At 42.1% G+C, this 19,107-nt stretch overlaps 1 protein-coding gene across 14 annotated transcripts in view; it reads left to right on the top strand.

Annotated features, from left to right (window-relative positions):
• The first annotated feature begins 2,098 nt into the window (after window positions 1–2,098).
• TMEM192 (transmembrane protein 192) overlaps window positions 2,099–19,107 on the top strand; it is a 29,484-nt gene continuing 12,475 nt past the window's right edge. The window contains exons 1-6 of one of the 14 annotated variants that reach the window (XR_012332110.1): window positions 3,300–4,010; window positions 4,706–4,796; window positions 8,994–9,140; window positions 13,910–14,174; window positions 14,409–16,404; window positions 17,258–17,392. Coding sequence is in view for 12 of the 14 variants with exons in the window: in XM_073805446.1 (XP_073661547.1) it covers window positions 3,772–4,010; window positions 4,706–4,796; window positions 8,994–9,140; window positions 13,910–14,174; window positions 17,258–17,392 (877 nt within the window). In the remaining 2 variants the exon portion in view is untranslated. Of the gene's footprint in view, window positions 2,237–2,294; window positions 2,710–3,299; window positions 4,011–4,705; window positions 4,797–5,206; window positions 5,277–5,998; window positions 6,628–8,993; window positions 9,141–13,909; window positions 14,175–14,408; window positions 16,518–17,257; window positions 17,393–19,107 lie in introns of those variants that run through there. The other 13 variants (XM_073805446.1, XM_073805449.1, XM_073805451.1 and 10 more) reach the window with 13 other exon arrangements.

Below are 19,107 nucleotides of genomic sequence, written 5' to 3'. Positions count from 1 at the left end.
CCTTTGTATTCTAAGTTAATCACTAAAGGGATGTTGCCTATAAGTTTAAATTATACATAATGGCCCATCTCTGGGAACCCTGCCTCCCAGGTAATGAGCATTAAGCTAAAATACCTTTGTTTAGCTCACAGGAAACATCCTGACCAGGCCCACCTGTGAATGACTGCAGGGAGGAAGAAATTAACACATTCCCCTCCAGAGGCTGATGGGAACCAGGAAGTGTTTGATTTTACTGCCTCCTCTTTTAATATAAAAGAAGCCTGAATTCTAACTCAGGCAAGATGGTTCTTTGGGACACTAGTCCACCATCTTCTTGTCTGGCTGGCTTTCCGAATAAAGTTGGTGTTCCTTGCCCCAACAACTCGTCTCTCGATTTATTGGCCTGCTGTGCAGCAAGCGGTACAATCTTGGACTTGGTAACACCTCCAATTATTTTGAAAAATGTTAACCTTTGGAAAAAAGACTTGCTGAACGATTTGAATAACAGTATTTTAATGTGTTATTAAAACAGTGACTATGTATGTTAATAATACTTCAACAAACTTGAATTAGACAAAAATGTGACTAATATTTGCTGGGTGCTTTGTAGAGACCACCCTGTACAAGAGCATTACATGCATATTTCGTTTAGTCAAATAGCTCCCTGAAATTAGAAATAGTAACAGTTCCATTTTTACAAATGAGGAAACTGAGCCCTAGAGAACTTAAAGATCACTCCCTTAGTAAGATGCAGAATTCAAACCTCCATGACTAATTCCAGAACCCTGGCTTACAGTTTACTATACCTGTTAAAATACATGTCAACATAATAACTAAATGTAGTGTGTGAACCTTGATTGGATCCTAGATGATGGAAATAAAAGCGGCAAAAAAGACATTTGGGGGACAATTTGGAAATTTTTTGCAAATATGGAATTACTATTAGTTTTCTTAAGTGTAATAATATAATTGTAGTTAGGTAGGAAAATGTCCTTATTTTTAGCAATGAAGTATTTAGGAATGAAGTTTCATTATGTCCTCAACCTACTTTCAAATGCTTCAGTTAAAAAATGTGTGACACACACACAAGCATGCACCCTCACACAGAGCAACTAACTGTTGGCATAATGTTAACCACTGTTGAATCAATGTGAAGGGTACCTGGATGCTCACTGTACTAGTCTTTCAACATTTCCCTAGGTTTGAAATTTTTTTAAATAATATGTTGGGGGAAATGCACATTTAGACAAGCCTCTTAAGAAATAATTCATAGAATCTCAGGAAATTTTAAAGATTTAAAATTTTCATGAGATTTTAAAGATCAAGTGGAGTCTTACACCATCTTTTTCTTTGCTGCTACTTAAATGATTTTATTTCACCAACGGTATAAACAAGATTACACCATACACAATGTACAAATAAGCATTAAAAACTATGAAAGTGTATGTATTGTAGTATCAGCATAGGGACTGGTATTAACAGAAAATTTTACTTTCCTTACAGTTTTACAACGATCGTGTATTTTCAGAAAAATGTCATAAAATTTTCTTTTTCAATTCCACTTAAAAAAAAGAAAGAGAGAGAGAGAAAGCCCTAAAAATTCCTTATTGCCTCCTGTCCCTCTGGTGAAAACTGTATGTCCTGGAAATCAGTCTTTATTCTGTTCGTGTCCCTCCGCAGGTGGAATTTTGAGCTATAAATAGGAACCTGGGATTCCACCGCTGGTTCTGTGCACGGAGCTGTGCTGCAAACAATAATTAAGCACGACCGAGAAAAGTTAATGTTTTACAAAGAAGCAAGTGGCGGCCGAAAACAGTTCGATTCTTGGATTTGGAATGCATTCTTTGGTGCCCAAATCTCCGGCCAACCTAGAACGCGAACGCAGGTTACGGGATCCCCAGGCACAGCAGCGTTCCCAGAGGCAGCGGCGGCCGGAGGCTGGTTTTCAGGGAGTATAACGTCCCCCTCCTCCTCGGCCATTCCGGATCTAGGTGTCGGGGCATCTGCCAATAGTAAGCGAGAGGCGAGGCCAGTCCATCCTGCCCCCTCTGCCAATCGGGAGCGAGGGGGCGGGACCGGGAAGGCCTGCCGCTGGCCGTGGAGCCCTGGAGCTAGGAAGAGGGGTCCGCCCTCTGCGCCTCGGCTAATTGAAAGCGAGGGGCGGGTCCCGGGGTGGGTCCCGGAAGGCGGTGCCAGGCGCAGGTGCGAAGGCTGGGCGGTAGGGCTGCGGCCTCCGCCGGCGGGCAGTATGGAGGACGTGAGTTCGCGGATGCTGGTGGCGAGCGACAGGCCCGGAGCCCACTCTTCCGGTGCTGGGCGCGCTGGGCGGAGACGGGGGTGGGGGCAGCCCTGGCCGGAGGGGCGCCTCCTGCGCGGGGCTGCCCGGGCGCGGGGTTATGGGAGGAGGCACCGGGGTGGCGTCGGGGTCCGGGGCAGCGTCGGGGTCCACGCCGGCCCCGGGCTTATTTTCCTGGCGGAAGGCCGGGCGGGCGCCAGCCCGGTGCGGGCGCGTGTCGAGTCCCGGAACTGGGGCGGCCCGAGGTGCGCGCGGGGCCCCGGGCGCGGGGTCGCTCGGACGCCCTGGCGCAGGGGCGAGTCCCCGTCCTCTTGGGTCCCGGCCTTGGCCCTGAGGGCTGTGACTTGGAGCGGCTGCGGCAGACCTGTCGTTATCATCACCCGAAAACCCACATTGGAGAAAAACAATGTCGTGATGTTTTGAATCGAGGCATGGTAGGAGTGAAGGAATTTTTAAATCTCTTTACTTAGATGGATCCAAACCAGATTATTTAAAAACCAGTGCACTAGTTACAGTGTATATAGTGTACAGAGTGAAGAGTAATTGCAAAAATCTTTGCTTAAATGTATTAAAACATTTTTAAGAAAAGAATGTATTTGTGCCCAGAATTAACTGGGTTACCCATTGGCACAAAATTCTTGCTCTTGAAAAATGCAAAGTTGATAGTTATATTAAAGCACTGATTTGAGTTAATAGATTAATAGGAATATTACTGTGATCCTACCACTGAATGAGGTGCATCAGGCAAGACACATGAAACAAAGTTCCAGCCCTACACAAGACCTTAGATTCTTGTGCAAATAGTGACTATAGTTCAATTATCTTGACTAAATAAAGACCGAACAATTTCTAATGATAAGACTAAAAAATTCTATTTTTTTTTTCAGTTGAGAACATGGAAAGCTAACTGTAACACCTGGAAGTAGATTTGAGACTCATATATATTTAAAGAAAAACTGATTGTTTCTAAATCTTTTAAGAGTGAGATTCATGAACTGACAATGTGTGGAGAAAATGAGTAAGAGGAAAATTAGAGACACATCAAAATGTGTGCAGTAAATGCTTCTTGGTTGGTGCTAAGCTGCCCCAGGGTTCTTGGGTCTGTAGCTTTTAGCGTTAGGATTAGTACAACCCTAGAAATTTGTTTCACCAAACAGTTGGAGAGTAATGTTTCACCAATAGCTACATAGCTTTAGATCTGAGCAAGTCGCCTGCTTTTGGTATTTTGTGGGTATGGTTTCTACCACTCAGTAGTAAGCTAAAAACTGTGTGCCATGTCTTAGGCCCAGACACCTAAATGAGTTAAAAGAGGCAAAGGCTTTTTAGTTAACGATTCTTTGTTTGCCAGTGGGTGAACCAATTGTGGCTACTTTAAGGAAGAAAGGGATTTATTTGAAAGGATATAGGGTAGATGAACACCTAGGCCTCTGAAAGGATCCAAACAAGGGCAGCTCAAAGGATCCAGAGACAGGGGTCCTTTCAGAATCTGTCCTGGGATGGATCGCCTCAACCATGGACTCCATTTGCTTTGCTGCTCTGAGAGAGAGTTGGATTGGCCCAGCCCTTTTTGGTTCCATGACCACCCCAGGACAGAGGGTGAAGAGCATCAAAGGATGTTCCCCTTGAGACTTAATGCAGAGGTAGACATTGGGTCCCCAAAGGAAGTAGCTATTGTCACAAAAGAAGAGGGAGAAGATGGTGTGGAAAAAACAACAGCTATCTTCACTTGCAGATGGTGAGTTCCAGAGGGTGCTGTTTGTATGGTTTTCCCACATTTCTTATAGGCTCCAAAGGGCAGTGTATTTGATGTAGTCACCAAATACACTGTATTTCATGAACATTGAATAAGTGATATAGAAACCATATTGTCCCCAGCCCCTTCAGTGTAGTCAGGGAAAACAAAAGGCATACACATAAAGAAAACAATACAAGGCAGCATAAGAAAGATTCCAAATTAATATTATGGGCAGTAATTTATTAGGAGTTTTAAAGTAGAAAGAAAACACTTGGCAGGACAAGTTTTATAGAGAATGTAAGTTTTGGTTGGACTTCGAAAGATGAGTTGGATTCTGAAAAAGATAAGAAAGGGTATTTGTGGGGTATTCCAGAAAGCTCATGCAGGCTAGAGGAGAAGGTGCATGAAAGGGAACGAGTGGGAGATAAAGTAGACTATTGTCTTACAGTCAGGGTTTCAATGCTACCTTTTAAAAAGTTCCCAGATCCCAACTGTTCAAGAAGTTGGGCCGTCTTTCATTCACTCAACACACATATTGAGTACCTGCTGTGTATCAGGTACTAAAGGTACAAAGAACGTAGTATAATGTAGAGTCCTGCCCTTGTGAAGCACACCTTATTCGAACCACTTTGATACCTTGTCCTTCCTTCTGCCTGAAAGAACCAAAAACCTGTATATAATATATGAAAAAACAGGCGCAGCCGCCACCGGAAGTGGACTTCGCCTGCCAAGATCGGTTTCACGGGGAAGGTTATCAGGAAGGCTATGAAGAAGGAAGTAGTTTGGGTATGATTGAAGGGAGACAGTATGGCACGTTGCATGGAGCTAGAATCGGATCTGAGATCGGGTGCTACCAGGGTTTTGCTTTTGCTTGGAGATGTCTCCTGCACGGCTACGCCACTGAGAAAGACAGCAAAAAGATGAAGGTCTTAGAATCGTTGATTGGAATGATTCAGAAATTCTCTTATGATGACCCTACTTATGATGAAGACTTAGAATTAGAGGGAAATTTAAGCAGCTTTGTTCATGACTAAACGTCCAGCCTGACTTTAAAACTAGAGCAGAAGGTTCCGGACTTTCATTTTGAGGATGACAGACGCACAAAGACAAAACATCAGGGAACAGATGTTCGCTTGTCAAGTGTTTAAAAATGTGATTAAAGGCAAAACAATGATGGGGGATTCATTGTTTTGCAGGGAGGGTTCCAGCTTGGCCGGTGAAAGGGCTTCCTTCTCCCGAGGGCTTCCTTCCCCCGAGATCTGCCAGGTAGCCTCGGTGCCCCCCACGGTGCCCCTCCACACAGGCCCGCCCTTTGTTGGGCCCTGTCTGCTCTGCAGCGTGAACGCGGCCCTGGCAGAGCCCTCACCAGTCTTGATTTTCTCTGGTCCAGGGTCCAGGCCCCTGGCTCATAGGTTCTTGTCACCTGGCAGGCCTGGCTGGATCTAGACTCAGGTTGGCCCTGGATAGGATAAACCTCCCCTTTACCCCCCCGGGCTTTGGTCAGCTCTCAGAGGGACAGTTTTTTTTTAAATGAGAGCCACAGGGTTGACACGAAGCAGGTTAATGGGAAGGAGTGATGCGTACTGTGACATTTATTGACCCTTGAGATGTGCCAGTGCTGTGACCTGCTTCTCATGTTTTATTTAGTCCCTTCAAAAGCCCATGAGGTAGGCGTTATTCCCATTTTATAGACAAGGAAACTGAGACCAGCCCAAGAAACTGCCTGGTCCAAGGGCAGTGGACGGCAGAGCTGGGACTCCAGCCCTGTCTCCTGCTGCCTGCTCTGGAATGCGTAGTCGCACCCACAGTCTCGGGGTCCCTGCTTGCAAGTCCCTGCTATGCCCCGTGGAGCCCTGGGGCATCTCATGTGGCCATGGACGTGGGCGTCTGGCTGAGAGGAGGAGAGGCCAGCCCTGTCCCCAGGGAGCCAGGACTTGCTCTTCCTCTGTCCCCAGGTGGGTGGGGCTCTGCAGCATCAGAAATGGTCAAGGGGTGGAGACTTTAAGGTCACTGTTGTATGCGCAGAAACTTTGGAGCCTTACTGCAGCCTTCCTTCTAGTGTGAGTTGTTCTGTCTTCTGCCCGGACTTAAAAGGCATCATCTAGATGTACATGGTTCGTGGCCTCAGGTGCGCCTTTGTCACAGACACCAGCAGTCTCTGGCTGGTGCGATGGAGGGGCTTTTGTTGTCGTTTTCCTGGGTGATTTTTTGTGCTTCCTAAGCTATCTGTTTGGATGATGTATTATTTTTATAATTGGAGAAAAAAATAAAGAGTATATTTTAAAGCAAAAAAAAAAACCCCAAAATGAAACAAAACAAAAAAATATATGAAAAAATACTTGTTGAGATCACAGACATCAGGTGATGAAGGACAGTGATCTTGGAGAGATGGGAAGCAAATGACGTGAGCCATATGATTGCCCCAGCTCACTGCCTTGAGAGAGTTTTCGGGGTGGGCAGAGGAAGGGGGACCAAGTGGGGCTTCAGTAGACCCCGAGTTGAGGAGATGGAGCTGAATCTGGGGATACCGAAGCAGCTGGAGTTCACAAGACAGAGAACCCAGAAAGGAGAGCGCTGTGCAGAGGGAGAGCTCGGAAGAGGTGCAGAGTCCCCTCAGGTATTCAGCTGAGTCCTGTTCTTCGTGCCTCTGAGGAAACTCCCTGAGGACTGGGGAAAAAAACACTCAGAAAGACCAGAGGGAGCAGTACTGTCATGCAGGGCCAGGAGTAGTGCCTGTTCTTCCAGCCAGACTGGAAACCTCATAATCACAGGGTATTAGGTTTTCAGAAAGGTCTTGCATCACTTGTGGGGAATAATTAGCACTAGACCAAACATGGTATGGTCCCACCTAAGAAAGCACCTTAAAAGAAAGACCAAAAAGATCAAACTGTTTCAAGTGACTTAACTGAATCCCAGAACAAAGCTCAGTAATATAGGAATACAAAAATGTCCAGCACCCAAAGAGGTAAATTTTGCAATGTCTGGCATCCAGTCCAGAATTACCAGGCACTGCTAATTATGTGATTTAGCGGAGGTGTTAGGTAATGCTATGGTGGTAATCATTTTGCAATATATAAGTGTATCAAATCAACTCATGGTATGCAAACTTACACAATGTGACATGTTAATTATATTTCAATAAAGTGGAAAAAATGGTCAAGCATGCAAAGAGGCAGGGAAATATGACATAATGAGTCAATTAAAACTGATTCAAAAATGACATGCTAGAAATAGCAAACAAGGACATTTAAAAAAATTATTATAACTGTTTTCTATATGTTCCAAAGGTTAAAAAGACACATGGGAGATATAAAACAAACCCACTCAAACTTGCAGAAATAAAAACTACAATGTCAGATGAAAAAGGAACAGCATTGAGGCATCAGAGAAGGCAGCATTTTTGCTAAGACAGACACTTGACAGGTGGGGAGGGATGAAGAGGCACAGAGACTGGAAGGATGGCCTGGAGAGGTTCATGGACATTAGTTAAGGGAAGAGCCGTAGAGGTGGGACAGCCTCTTAACTGAGAAAGCTAGAAACAGAGGAGTCTTGAAGAGATTAGAAATCATCAGAATTGCTCCATGAGTTATGGCAAACTAAACAGGAAGCTATCTAGGCATTGAATAAAAAAAAATTGCAGCAGCATTGAATGCCTGGGAGTGGAAATTGAGAAGCCCATTCCAGATCTGATCATTTCCCAGATTGCTGTATTATCTTTTTAATCCTGGTGCACAGCAGCCTGCCCTTACACCATTGGTCCCCCTCTCTACCCCTTCCAAAGTGAAGAGCCCATATCCTCTGTCTCCAAATCCAATTCTCAGGCTTCCCCTTTTCCCACTAAATTTTCATTTCCCTCTTGTTCTAGTGCAATTATCTAACCTAAATTTTTTGCATCATTTGTGCTATTCATTTGCTAATTTATTATGTACTGCCCCATAATATGCCACACACTATATTCTATTTTGCATTCTTATATTGTTCAATCCTGCATGCCTTTATCCTAACCTCCCCGATGAAAATGTCATCTCCTTTTGAATAGGGACTGTGTCTTACATTCTTTTATCTCAGGAACAGTTTTCAGTAAGGCTCTGAGACTGAGAGATTGTTTTATGCACCAGATACCTAAGATGCTGTTCCTGTCAAGACCCTAACTTTAAACATGACTAACAAGATTTTGAGGTTGCAGCTCAGCCTTTGCTGGCTACTTCAGTGACATGGCAACTAGTTGTTTTCATTGAGAATCTGGTATCTACAAACTGAAATCTCGAGGGTCTATCAGGGTGATCTGTTTCTATTAACACTCTAACATATTTCTCTCATGATTGAAAGTTTGTTTAAGACCTCTTAGTAATGCCTCAACCAGCTTTCCAAAATTTTGTGGAACACCGAGATATAGTTTAAGAATTGCAATCATATGTAATTTTTATCAATAATATAAATAATGTTGGGGACTACCCTGGTGGTCCAGTTGTTAAAACTGCGCTTCCCGCTGCAGAGGTCACGGGTTTGATCCCTGGTAAGGGAACTAAGATCCCACATGCTGCACGGCACAGCCAGAAATGTAAATATATGTGTGTGTGTGTGTGTGTGTGTGTGTGTGTGTGTGTGTGTGTGTGTGTGTGTGTGTGTAATGTTAAATAAATCAATATCTAAGTTTTGAGGGCTTGAAGAAAATTATTTGAAATTAATGAGATTAATAATTGATAATTAATGAGATTATTTATACATAATCTCATTTTGACTTACCTCATTTTGAGATAAAGAATTAAGATTTCTTCTACTTGTTTTAATAATTGTTTTTACCAGTTTACAGTAGTCATCAAGAAGTTTATGGTATTTTTTCAAAATTACCTTTAGGTAGGGAGTGTGTTTTCTTGCCTATAATTTGTGTAATGAATTTTAAAGCTTTATAGTTTAGTAGATTTGTCTTGGAAACATAATCCAGAGAGTGGTGATTATAGCTTGCTTTTTTCTGCACCTCAGGGTTCCTTGGATCTCATCCAAAGTATTGAAGATGACCCCCTTCTGGACACCCAGCATCTCCCACATCACTCATTACACGCTCATTTTAGGCCCAGATTCCAGGCTCTTCCTACAGTCATCATTGCAAATCTTCTCTTGTTGATACATGTAAGTTGACTGGGAGAAAGTGATCCATCCAAAGGCAATGTTTTTCAAAAATTTATAACCTCTTCAGAGGGCAGTTTGGCTATATCTATTAACATTTAAAGTGTGCATACATTTTTACTCATATCTCTACTTCAAATAATTTATTGTAGACATATTTGCACACATGTAAGGATATCGTTTATGATACCAATGTTGTCTGTAATATGAGGAAACTACAATCTGCCACCATCCAGAAGATGCTTTGTATGTCCTGTCCATATGAAGGAATGCTTATACAATATTAAAAGAGAAACTTAGAAGAGAAACTTGGGGTGGATGTGTACCCTTCACGGTTCATTGTTGAATGGAAAAAAATGAGGTTTACAGTGGTGTGTACAGAATGTTCCTGTTTGTACATTTTAAAAGGGTGTTGAGAGAAGTGTGTATATGGGTGATGTTGTGACTTATAAGAAATATATTTGGTCGTTCAGATGATCAAAATATAGTTCTCATATGTCTTTGGTCTTCATCCATGGTTTCTGGCTCATAGCTCCCAAAACCCTTGGAATTTCCTGAGTGATAAGAGCAATGGGAGCATCTTTTGTTATAATTTTTGGTCTTTTGTCCTCAGTCCCTAAAATCGCTTCAAAGTCATAAAGGTGAAATGGGTATCTTGATATTCATAACAACCCCTTTCCACCACTGCTGTATTTATGTTGGTGAGGTGACTCCGGAAAGCACCTAAGGATGGGGGCTTTTGCCAGGGGAACCAAGCAGGAACAAAGGGTTGGAACTTTCAGTCCCACGCCCTGGCCTCTGGGGATGGGAAAGGGGCTGGAAGTTAAATCATCCACCAATGGCCAATGATTTAATCAACCAGGCCTATGTAATGAAGCCTCCATAAAGACCCAAAAGGAGGGGGTTCAGAGAGCTTCCAGGTTGGTGAGCTAGAACACTTGTTATGAACCGCTGCCAGGCCCCCAGACTCCACCAGGATAGAAGCTCCTTTGTTTGGGAACTGGCAGGAAGTATGTCTTCATCGGGCTATTGATTTGTATCTTTTAATATCCTTTGTAATAAATTGGTAATGTGGTGAGTAAACAGGTTTCCTGAGTTCTGTGAGCCAGTCTGGCAAACTAATTGAACCCAAGAAGGAGTTGATGGGAACCTCTGATTTATAGCCTGTCAGTCAGAAGTGCAGGTAACAACCTGGATTTGCAAGTGGTATCTAAAGTCCAAGGAGGGGGTTGTGGGAACCTCTGATTTGTAGCCAGTGGGTAAGAAGCACTGGTGACAACTTGGACTTGCAGTTAGCATCTGAAGTGAGGGCAGTCTTGTGGGACTGAGCCTTCAACCCCTGGATCTGATGCTCTCTCCAGGTAGTGTCAGAATTGAGTTGAGCTGTCTTCTTCAAGACACCCATTTCACCAGTTGAGCTCCCAGTTGGTGTCAGAGATTTGCCGCCCCCCTCTGCCGTCCCCTCCCCCCCACAAACACATTGGAATTGGTACTGGAAACTTTTAACATTTATTCCTGTATTCTGTAATAGAATATTTCCAGAAGCATTCGCAAGACCCTTTTTTAAATTTATTTTTTATTTTTATTTTTATTTACTTATTTATTTTTTGCGGTAAGCGGGCCTCTCACTGCTGCGGCCTCTCCCGTTGCGGAGCACAGGCTCCGGACGCGCAGACTCAGAGGCCATGGCTCACGGGCGCAGCCGCTCCGCGGCATGTAGGATCCCCCCGGACCGGGGCACGAACCCGTGTCCCCTGCATCGGCAGGCGGACTTCCAACCACTGCGCCACCAGGGAAGCCCTACAAGACCCTTTTAATGCTAGTTGCACTGAGCGCCTCAATGGAAGGGACACCTAATATATTTTAATGTTTACTTTTTGTACTATTTGAATTTTTTTTATCATATGCATGTATTACTTTTTAAGTTATAAAAACAAAAAAGATACAAATAAATCTACATATGTTGACATGGAAATTTATCTATTTATTTACACCTAGGAAATAGTGTTAAGCAGAGAAATCAGTGTACTGTTGCCCCATGTTTTATATGATAAAATTACAAATGTCTGGGGATTTTTAAAAATGTGTGTTGCAACCACTAGATAAATAAATCCTGGAGATCTAATGCATAGCATAGTGATTATAGTCAACACTAATATTATAAATTTCAAAGTTGCTAGGAGACTAGATATCTTAATTGCTCTCACCACAAAAAAGAAATGGTAATTATGTGACATGATACAAGTGTTGGCTAAAGCTATGGTGGCCATCATTTTGCAATATACGAATGTTTCAAATCAACACATTGCACACCTTAAACTTATACAGTGTTATGTCAATTATATCCCTCAATAAAAATAAATAAAGTTCAACATCATAAAAACAAAACAAGACACATGTATGAATGGTCTTGTAGGCTTACTGGGGGCTCTGCTCCAAGTCTGTTAATTATTTCCTCATTTTGGTTACTGCAGTCTCAAACACTAGGGGCTGTAGTTGTTCTTTGCGGCAATGTGAAAGATCAAAAGAAGGCAGATTCCCGCCACTCCTTGGGTGTTCATTAGGGGGTGGATGTGGTTGAGGACTGGCCCAGGTGCTGCTCCAGTGAGGTGCACTGTGGAAGACTTGCGCTCAGAACTGAGTGCATTGAGGACAGAGGTGCACCTGTTTTCCTCATGTAGATCTAGTAAGTGGCCTGATTCTGCCATGGCTTCCTGATCCCCAAATAGCAGCTGAAGCGCTTCTTTCCTTGTGCCTCTTTGTATTGATACAATTTATAAATTATATAATTATAAATTATATAAAGAGTATAACATACTCTTTATGTATGTACAGTACACACACACACCACTTAAAAAAAACTTTTTATGTTAAATTGCCTGCCTTTGATACTGTGGGATTGATTGCCCTAATTTTAGGACTAAGAAAATCTTATGTTAAAGAACAAGAAAACCTAATGTCTTTATATACTACTTTGTATAAAATGGATCAGTTGGGTTCAATGTACAGTATGTTACAGTAGAGGGAATATGTTGACTTTTCCACTTTTACTTTATGAGGATGTGCATCTTGAGCTGCTATAGCAAATATTACTGCTCTTGACAAACCACATAAATTTTAAATAGATTTATTACATGCTAAGATTGGCTGCTATTGGATGCTTGGTGATGGATGTTAATGACAGCATTTAAAATTTTCTTTGATTTTTTTTAAAAATTATAGAATAATACTGCCTTATGGTTAACAAGTAAAACATTACCAGAGTATACAAAGATATAATCTTCCCTTTTCTCTGCTTCACCCCTTCTCCCTGAGTTAATAAATGGGGTCAGTTCACTGTATCTCTTTCAGTGTCTTTTGTTAAGTTCATACAAATGTATACAAAAAGATTACCACGTTATAAAAGGATGTCCCCCATTTCCAGAAAAGAAAAGATTGGATAATATGGTATTTATTACTCAACAGCAGTGTTCCTCAAACTTGAGCATGCACCAGATACCCTGGCAGGCTTATTACACTACAGGCTGCTCGCCACATGCCCAGAGATTTTGATTTGGGGCCTGAAAATTTACATTTCTAACTGGTCTGGAGATCACACTTTGAACTACTACTTTACATCTTACTTTCTTTAATCTTAACATATCATAGGTATCCACCCAAACTAATACATAGAGCTTTAGTTAATTATTTTTTTTTTTTTTTTTTTTTTTGTCTGTGTTGGGTCTTTGTTGCTGCACTTGGGCTTTCTCTAGTTGTGACGAGAGCGGGGGCTACTCTTCATTGTGGTGCACGGGCTTCTCATTGCAGTGGCTTCTTTTGTTGTTGAGCACGGCCTCTAGGCATGTGGGTTTCAGTAGTTGTGACACCAGGGCTCAGTAGTTGCGGCTCGTGGGCTCTAGAGCACAGGCTCAGTAGTTGTGGCACACAGGCTTAGTTGCTCCATAGCATGTGGGATCTTCCCAGACCAGGGATTGAACCCATGTCCCCTGCATTGGCAGGAGGATTCTTAACCACTGTGCCACCAGGGAAGTTGCCTAGTTAATTCTTTTATAGCTGAATAACATTCTATTATGTGAGTGGGTATACCTTAATTTATTCAAATATTCTGCTATGGATGCATACATATACTTGGGCAATTTACAGTCTTTTTCAAATACAGAGAACACTGCAGTAAATATATGTGTCCATATATCCTAGGTACTGTGCTTTTACTTCTGAGTGATAGGGTCCTAAGGTAGGATTTCTGGGTCAAGATATTTCCAAATTATTTTTCAGCAGCACTTCCCAGACCAGTCAGCATTTTATGAGACTGTCTGTTTGCCCATATGTTGACATCAATCTTTTAAATTTTTGTCAATCTAATTGGATAGTTATTCTTGTTCTCTTAAAACTGAAGCTAGAAATAAACTTTTTTAATTCATGATTTTTATTATTTAGTTTTGAGGTGCTAAATTAACTGTTTTTACTCTTTTTAATAAAAGAGAAGTGGGCAGGAAATTGAATTTAACATTAAGTACTCATCTTTGTTAGATGGGATTTGGGGTGATTTTTATTTTATTTGTGATTTTATCTGCTTCCCAAATTTTCTGCAAATTTTTCTCCAGATTATCTGTTTAAAAAGTTTGTAAAAATGGCAAAAAAGAAAGTATTTTTAAACTCATAAAAGTAGGATACTGAAAGTCATAGGTATAAGAACATGTGCTGGGGATGGTCATTATTGTTTCTTAAATCCAAATATTGAATATTAATTCTACTGTTTTCCTTTCCACCAGATTGTGTTTGTTATTTTAGCATTTTTAACAGGTGTGCTTTGTTCTTACCCCAATCCAATTGAGGACAAGTGCCCAGGAAACTATACCAACCCATTGAAAGTTCAGACAGTCATAATCCTCGGAAAAGTTATTTTGTGGATTCTGCATTTCCTCCTTGAACGATACATCCAGTATCACCACAGCAAAGTAAGAAACCGAGGCTATAACAAGATCTACCGGTCAACAAGGCATCTTAAAAGCCTTGCGCTGATGATACACTCCACTGGTAAGCCCAGTTGTCTCACTCAGCTATTCGGCGGCTTGCTTGAGTGTAATAAATGACAGCAGAAAGAAAATGTTAAGTTTGATTTTATAATCAAATACATGCTCTCATTTTTGTGAGAGTGACGCGGCCACTAAAATTAGGATCACCTTAATGTCTTGAAGTTTTTCTTATATTTCCCTTTGAAATCTGTATTTGTTATGTAAGGGAGGAAAAATATTCCCTCTGCCCTTCTAGGTTCTTGCCTGAGATTCCACCAAGAAAGGACAGATTAACAGGAGAAAAACGAATAGAAGTTTAATAACATTATACCTCCTGTATACATGGGAGAGACCCAGGAAAGCAGAGTAACTCCACAATGACCTAAGCCACCCTCTCAAATAATATCTCCAGCTAAAGACCAAAGAAGATGGGGAGGGTTGTGGGAGGGGCGATAGTTCTGGGAGGTGACCAGGAAAAGCACAGTAAACAAGGGTAAGTTTGTTATGCTTGCCTTCTGCATTGATTAGAGTTGCTAGAGATTTAGAGTCATCCTGGTACAGAGAGGGATATAACCTTACAAATGGAGATTTCCCTTATAATTGTAAATGTCTCTTATAAAAGGTAATTCCTACTTGGTTTTCAGAGCTTCATCTGTGTCTGCCGTTTCTTAAAAATAATCAGCTTAAAATAATCCTTAAGACAAAGGAGGCATATTTTGGGGTAGCATTTTCTGTCCCCTTCATTATGAGCAAGTTACCCCTGTGTGAAATGTGGACTTTTTCCGCCTTTTGATACTAGCAGACTTACTCATCGCAAGGAGATATACAGCTGACGCTAGTTGATACTTGTAGGATGAGGGGATTGTTTTATTTTAAATGAAGCTCAGTGCTTTTCCCACAGTAAGAGAAAGACTGTTATATAATAAGATGTATTACTAAAGCAGAAAACCTGGAAAACAATTTATGAAGGCAAGGTCAGAAAGTCCATCCAGGATGCAGACAATTTAAAGGCTTAATGGAATTAAATTGAACTTCTTTAGGTATTTTTGCCTAATTGTCAAGGTTTCTACCTTTTCTAAAAAGCCCTCTTTTTCAATTTGAGTCCAGAATAAATGTTTGAACATTTTGAAACCAAATTAGAAATTAATTTTTCCCCAGAAAAACAGCTCTACAGAATTTAATGTTTTTCCTGTGTTCTGGTAGTGCATTTTCTTAAAGGGCAGGCTCTGAGTTCATCTGCTCAGCGAGGCTGTCAATGGGAGCGGGAGGGCCCAGCGGTTGCAGAGAAAGAAGCGTTGTATTGGAGTGGCTGGTCTTGAAGCACCTCCAAGGGGCGGCCTTTACTGCCCCCTGAGGAAGAGTGCGGTTTCTACTTCTACTGCTGATTGCAGTACTTGTTTTTGGCCAGGAGATGTCCCTATAATCTTTGCGCCTCTGACAAAGAGAAAAGCAGAAACCTGTTTGTATACTGACCAAAATAATGTTCAGTTTCTCCACTGATGGTCTGGAAATAGTATTTTTGAGGCCCACCAAGAGATTGTCTAATCTTTGCCTTTCCTCTGACTTTCAAATTATTGCTACACATGTGACCCTTAATCACAGTCTGTTTCTAAACAATTGGACCCTCAGTTTAATCACAGGCGGCATCACTTTTAAGTTACTCATATAAGGACCCAGAAAATCCAGGAGAATTGGGGCAGGTGTTTACTTTGTTTCTATTTTCTTTAAATATTTTTTTTTCTTATTTGAAGAAAAAGAAGGTAAATCTATGAGGGTATAGAACTTCCAGCTAATCCGAAGGGTGTAACCATTCTTTTTTTTTTGCCTGTGATAGTATTGCTGGGTATTGTCTGGCTTCATCCTGATGCTTGTTGTTCTCTGCAGAGAGAAAAATAAATTGATTTTACTTTAGTTTGTGGAGATGGGAGAAGGGCTTTTCTTTCCTTCCAAATAAGTTGAAAATATTTATCTGATTTATCTGTTCTCCTTCCTTAGATCGAAATACATCCTGAACTCTATCAAATGTTATTAGCTGCATAGCAAGTTGCATATTTGTTCTTTTCATTGAAGCGAAAACTTGACCCTTGGAGACATGGTGCTGGGCAGGGTGTTCTCATGATGTCCACAGTACTTATCATTCAGGGGAATGTCTTACTTCTGCAGTCTCTGCTGCCAGCCTACAAGTTCACCCTGTGACCTGCCACACTGCTGACACAGGCCTTGCTCAGGGCATCAGAAATCCTCTGGAAACTGTGTGTTCACTTTCCCTGCAGAGGTTTTTCCCTAGTTTTTTCCTCTCCCTAAAGCTGTAAAGTTATATTTGTCTTGTACACAAAACTAATTCATAAATTGAGCTATTGGTCAACATGCTAAGACACTATGACATTTGTGAGTGTAAGGGGAGGGCGTAGGGATTTGTGCTGGACCACTGCTTTGTGTAGAGGGACTTCTGATAGGTTATTTAAACAGGGTTCTTTGGCTCACAGTCATCCCTTTGTACCAAGAAGCAGAAGGTAAATCAAATGAGCATCTCCCCAGCCTTGATCAGACTTGGATAAATATGTTAGTTTTAGGAAATTCTAAGGTAAAACATTACAGGAATGACTTCTGCCCCTAAACTTTTCTTTGACAGTCTTCAGACTGTAAGTGCAGAATGAGGTTAAAATGGTCTTCAAAAATAAATAATGGATATGCTGAGCAGGGGGGAAACAGCTCATATTTATTGTCACCCCATTTTTCAGACGAGGAGTGGAGGTGTTAGGTCATCTGTACAAGGGCAGCAGCGTGTCCCCGTTTTTTTTCTGGATACTCGCTGCGTCCTTTACTGTGCTGCATGACCAGAAGGGGCCACCGGGTCCTCGTAGAAACTCACTCCTTGAGTTTTAAAAAAGTCCAGATTCTTACGTATTTGTGTTATGGGGCATCATTTGCTCTTAGCCGTGTTACATTTGATTTCCATCCTCTACCTTCCTTCGTCGCCGCGTAGCTGGGTGGGTGCCCGCGCCCTCGCGGTACTCCTGCGGGGGCTGTGCCGGGGGCAGCGGGGCGGGCTCCGGGACTCCGTCCAGCCCACGCACGCACGCACGCTGCGTCTCCTCCCCGCAGGCAACACGGCGCTACTCTTCCTGCTCTGCCTGCAGCACTCCTTCCCCGAGCCCAGCGCGCTGTACCTGGACCTCATTCTGGCCACCCTGGCCGTGGAGCTGGTCTGTTCCCTGACGTGCCTGCTCGTGTACACAGGTGAGAATGACAAGGAGCCTGTTCTTATAGAAAGGCCTTTCATTGCTGGTCGCATCCCCACCTGAAGCCCAGCCCATTACCTTCCTGGCGGGAAACCTTTTCTACGTGGCCGTTACCCTATTGAGCACCCATACCTCATTGCTGACCACATCCAGACTTCTGTAATTTCAAACCACCAGGAACATACCGGTGAGTCGCATTTCTAAAGTTGTGTCATCAGTAAATTCTTATCAACTAGAATGAAGGCTTTCCATTAAAAAAAAAAAGAAAATGAAAAAATAAGATCTACAAACTTTTGCATCCTCAAAAGCAACTGAGATGTAACTCTGGCTTTAAATTAAAATATAGCTAAATATAGGACTTCCCTGGCTGTCCAGTGGTTAAGACTCTGTGCTTCCACTAAAGGGGGCATGGGTTCAGTCCGTGGTAGGGGTAAGATCCCACATGCTGTGCGGCAAAATAAAAGTAAAATAAAATAAGTAAATAAGTTAATACATGCAAAACTGCATTTAGCCCAAACTTGATTTTGATAAACCATTTAAGAACCCACTTCTTTCTAAATTTAGAACTGTCTGAGGATTGTTCTGTCTGGCTGTCTCTCAGAACTCTCAGTGGTAAAATTAAATAAGCTTCAAACATGTTAACATGAAAAATAGATGGAAGGATACCTGAAGAGAAAAAACTCCATGCCCGGAAGAAACAAGATTTCATTCCTGCTGCAGTACTGACATGCACTAAAATCTGTAATAGCAGCTAATTTGGTGGCATTGAGCAACAGTTGTTTTGTGACAATAAAATACCTTATCTGTCCATTTTGAAAGAGATAATTTCTTCAGTTATGAAGGAAAAGTCACATGGGCCAAAGCTTGTGTTTCATTTTACTGTTTTGTACCTCTTCTTAAGCCTTCTAGGGCAAATGTTGACTTTGTTCAGTGTATCGCAAAAAATTTAAGGTTGATTCCCTGATACATGCATTTTTCTCGCTTCTCTATATTAAAAAGATTTAAAAGATTCCTAGTTTTGGTAATGCTGATAGGAACTCTTCATGATATGATTCTTTGATATACTAATTCTAATCTAAATTTGACTAATTTGTCTGCAGTAAAGTAGTTAATCTCTAAAAGTCAAGATAGACTCTTCTCATTGGGCACCTGACTGCCCCTGTAGGAAAAAACTAGGGAAATAAAACTTAAAAGCTTTGTGGTGATTTGATTAGCTTTCCATTTGTTTAAAAATAAGCAACGGGGCTTCCCTGGTGACGCAGTGGTTGAGAGTCCATCTGCCGATGCAGGGGACATGGGTTCGTGCCCCAGTCCGGGAAGATCCCACATGCCGTGGAGCGCCTGGGCCCGTGAGCCATGGCCGCTGAGCCTGCGCGTCCGGAGCCTGTGCTCCACAACAGGAGAGGCCACAACAAGTGAGAGGCCCGCGTACCGCAAAAAAATAAAATAAATAAATAAGCAAGGATTCAAAAAATGCCACTCAGTTACCAGCCTTCCAGTAGCCCTGATGTTTGGGCTTCAGCTCAGGAGGAAAGGACTGTAAGGGGCAGCAGGCCCATGTCCAATGTCCTGCGGTTTAGTGAGAGCTCTTCTTGGCTTATTGTGGTGGAAAGGAAGAGTGGAAGATTCTCATTTCATGTAGATTGCACTGGTGTTATTGCCTGGCCTGTGATCTGATATATGCTGACTGCATGGAATTTAATTTATTTTAAA

This window comes from Tursiops truncatus, chromosome 5, assembly GCF_011762595.2.
Source record: "Tursiops truncatus isolate mTurTru1 chromosome 5, mTurTru1.mat.Y, whole genome shotgun sequence".
Classification (NCBI taxonomy): Eukaryota; Metazoa; Chordata; class Mammalia; order Artiodactyla; family Delphinidae; genus Tursiops; species Tursiops truncatus.
This window is presented reverse-complemented; position numbering and strand designations above follow the sequence as displayed.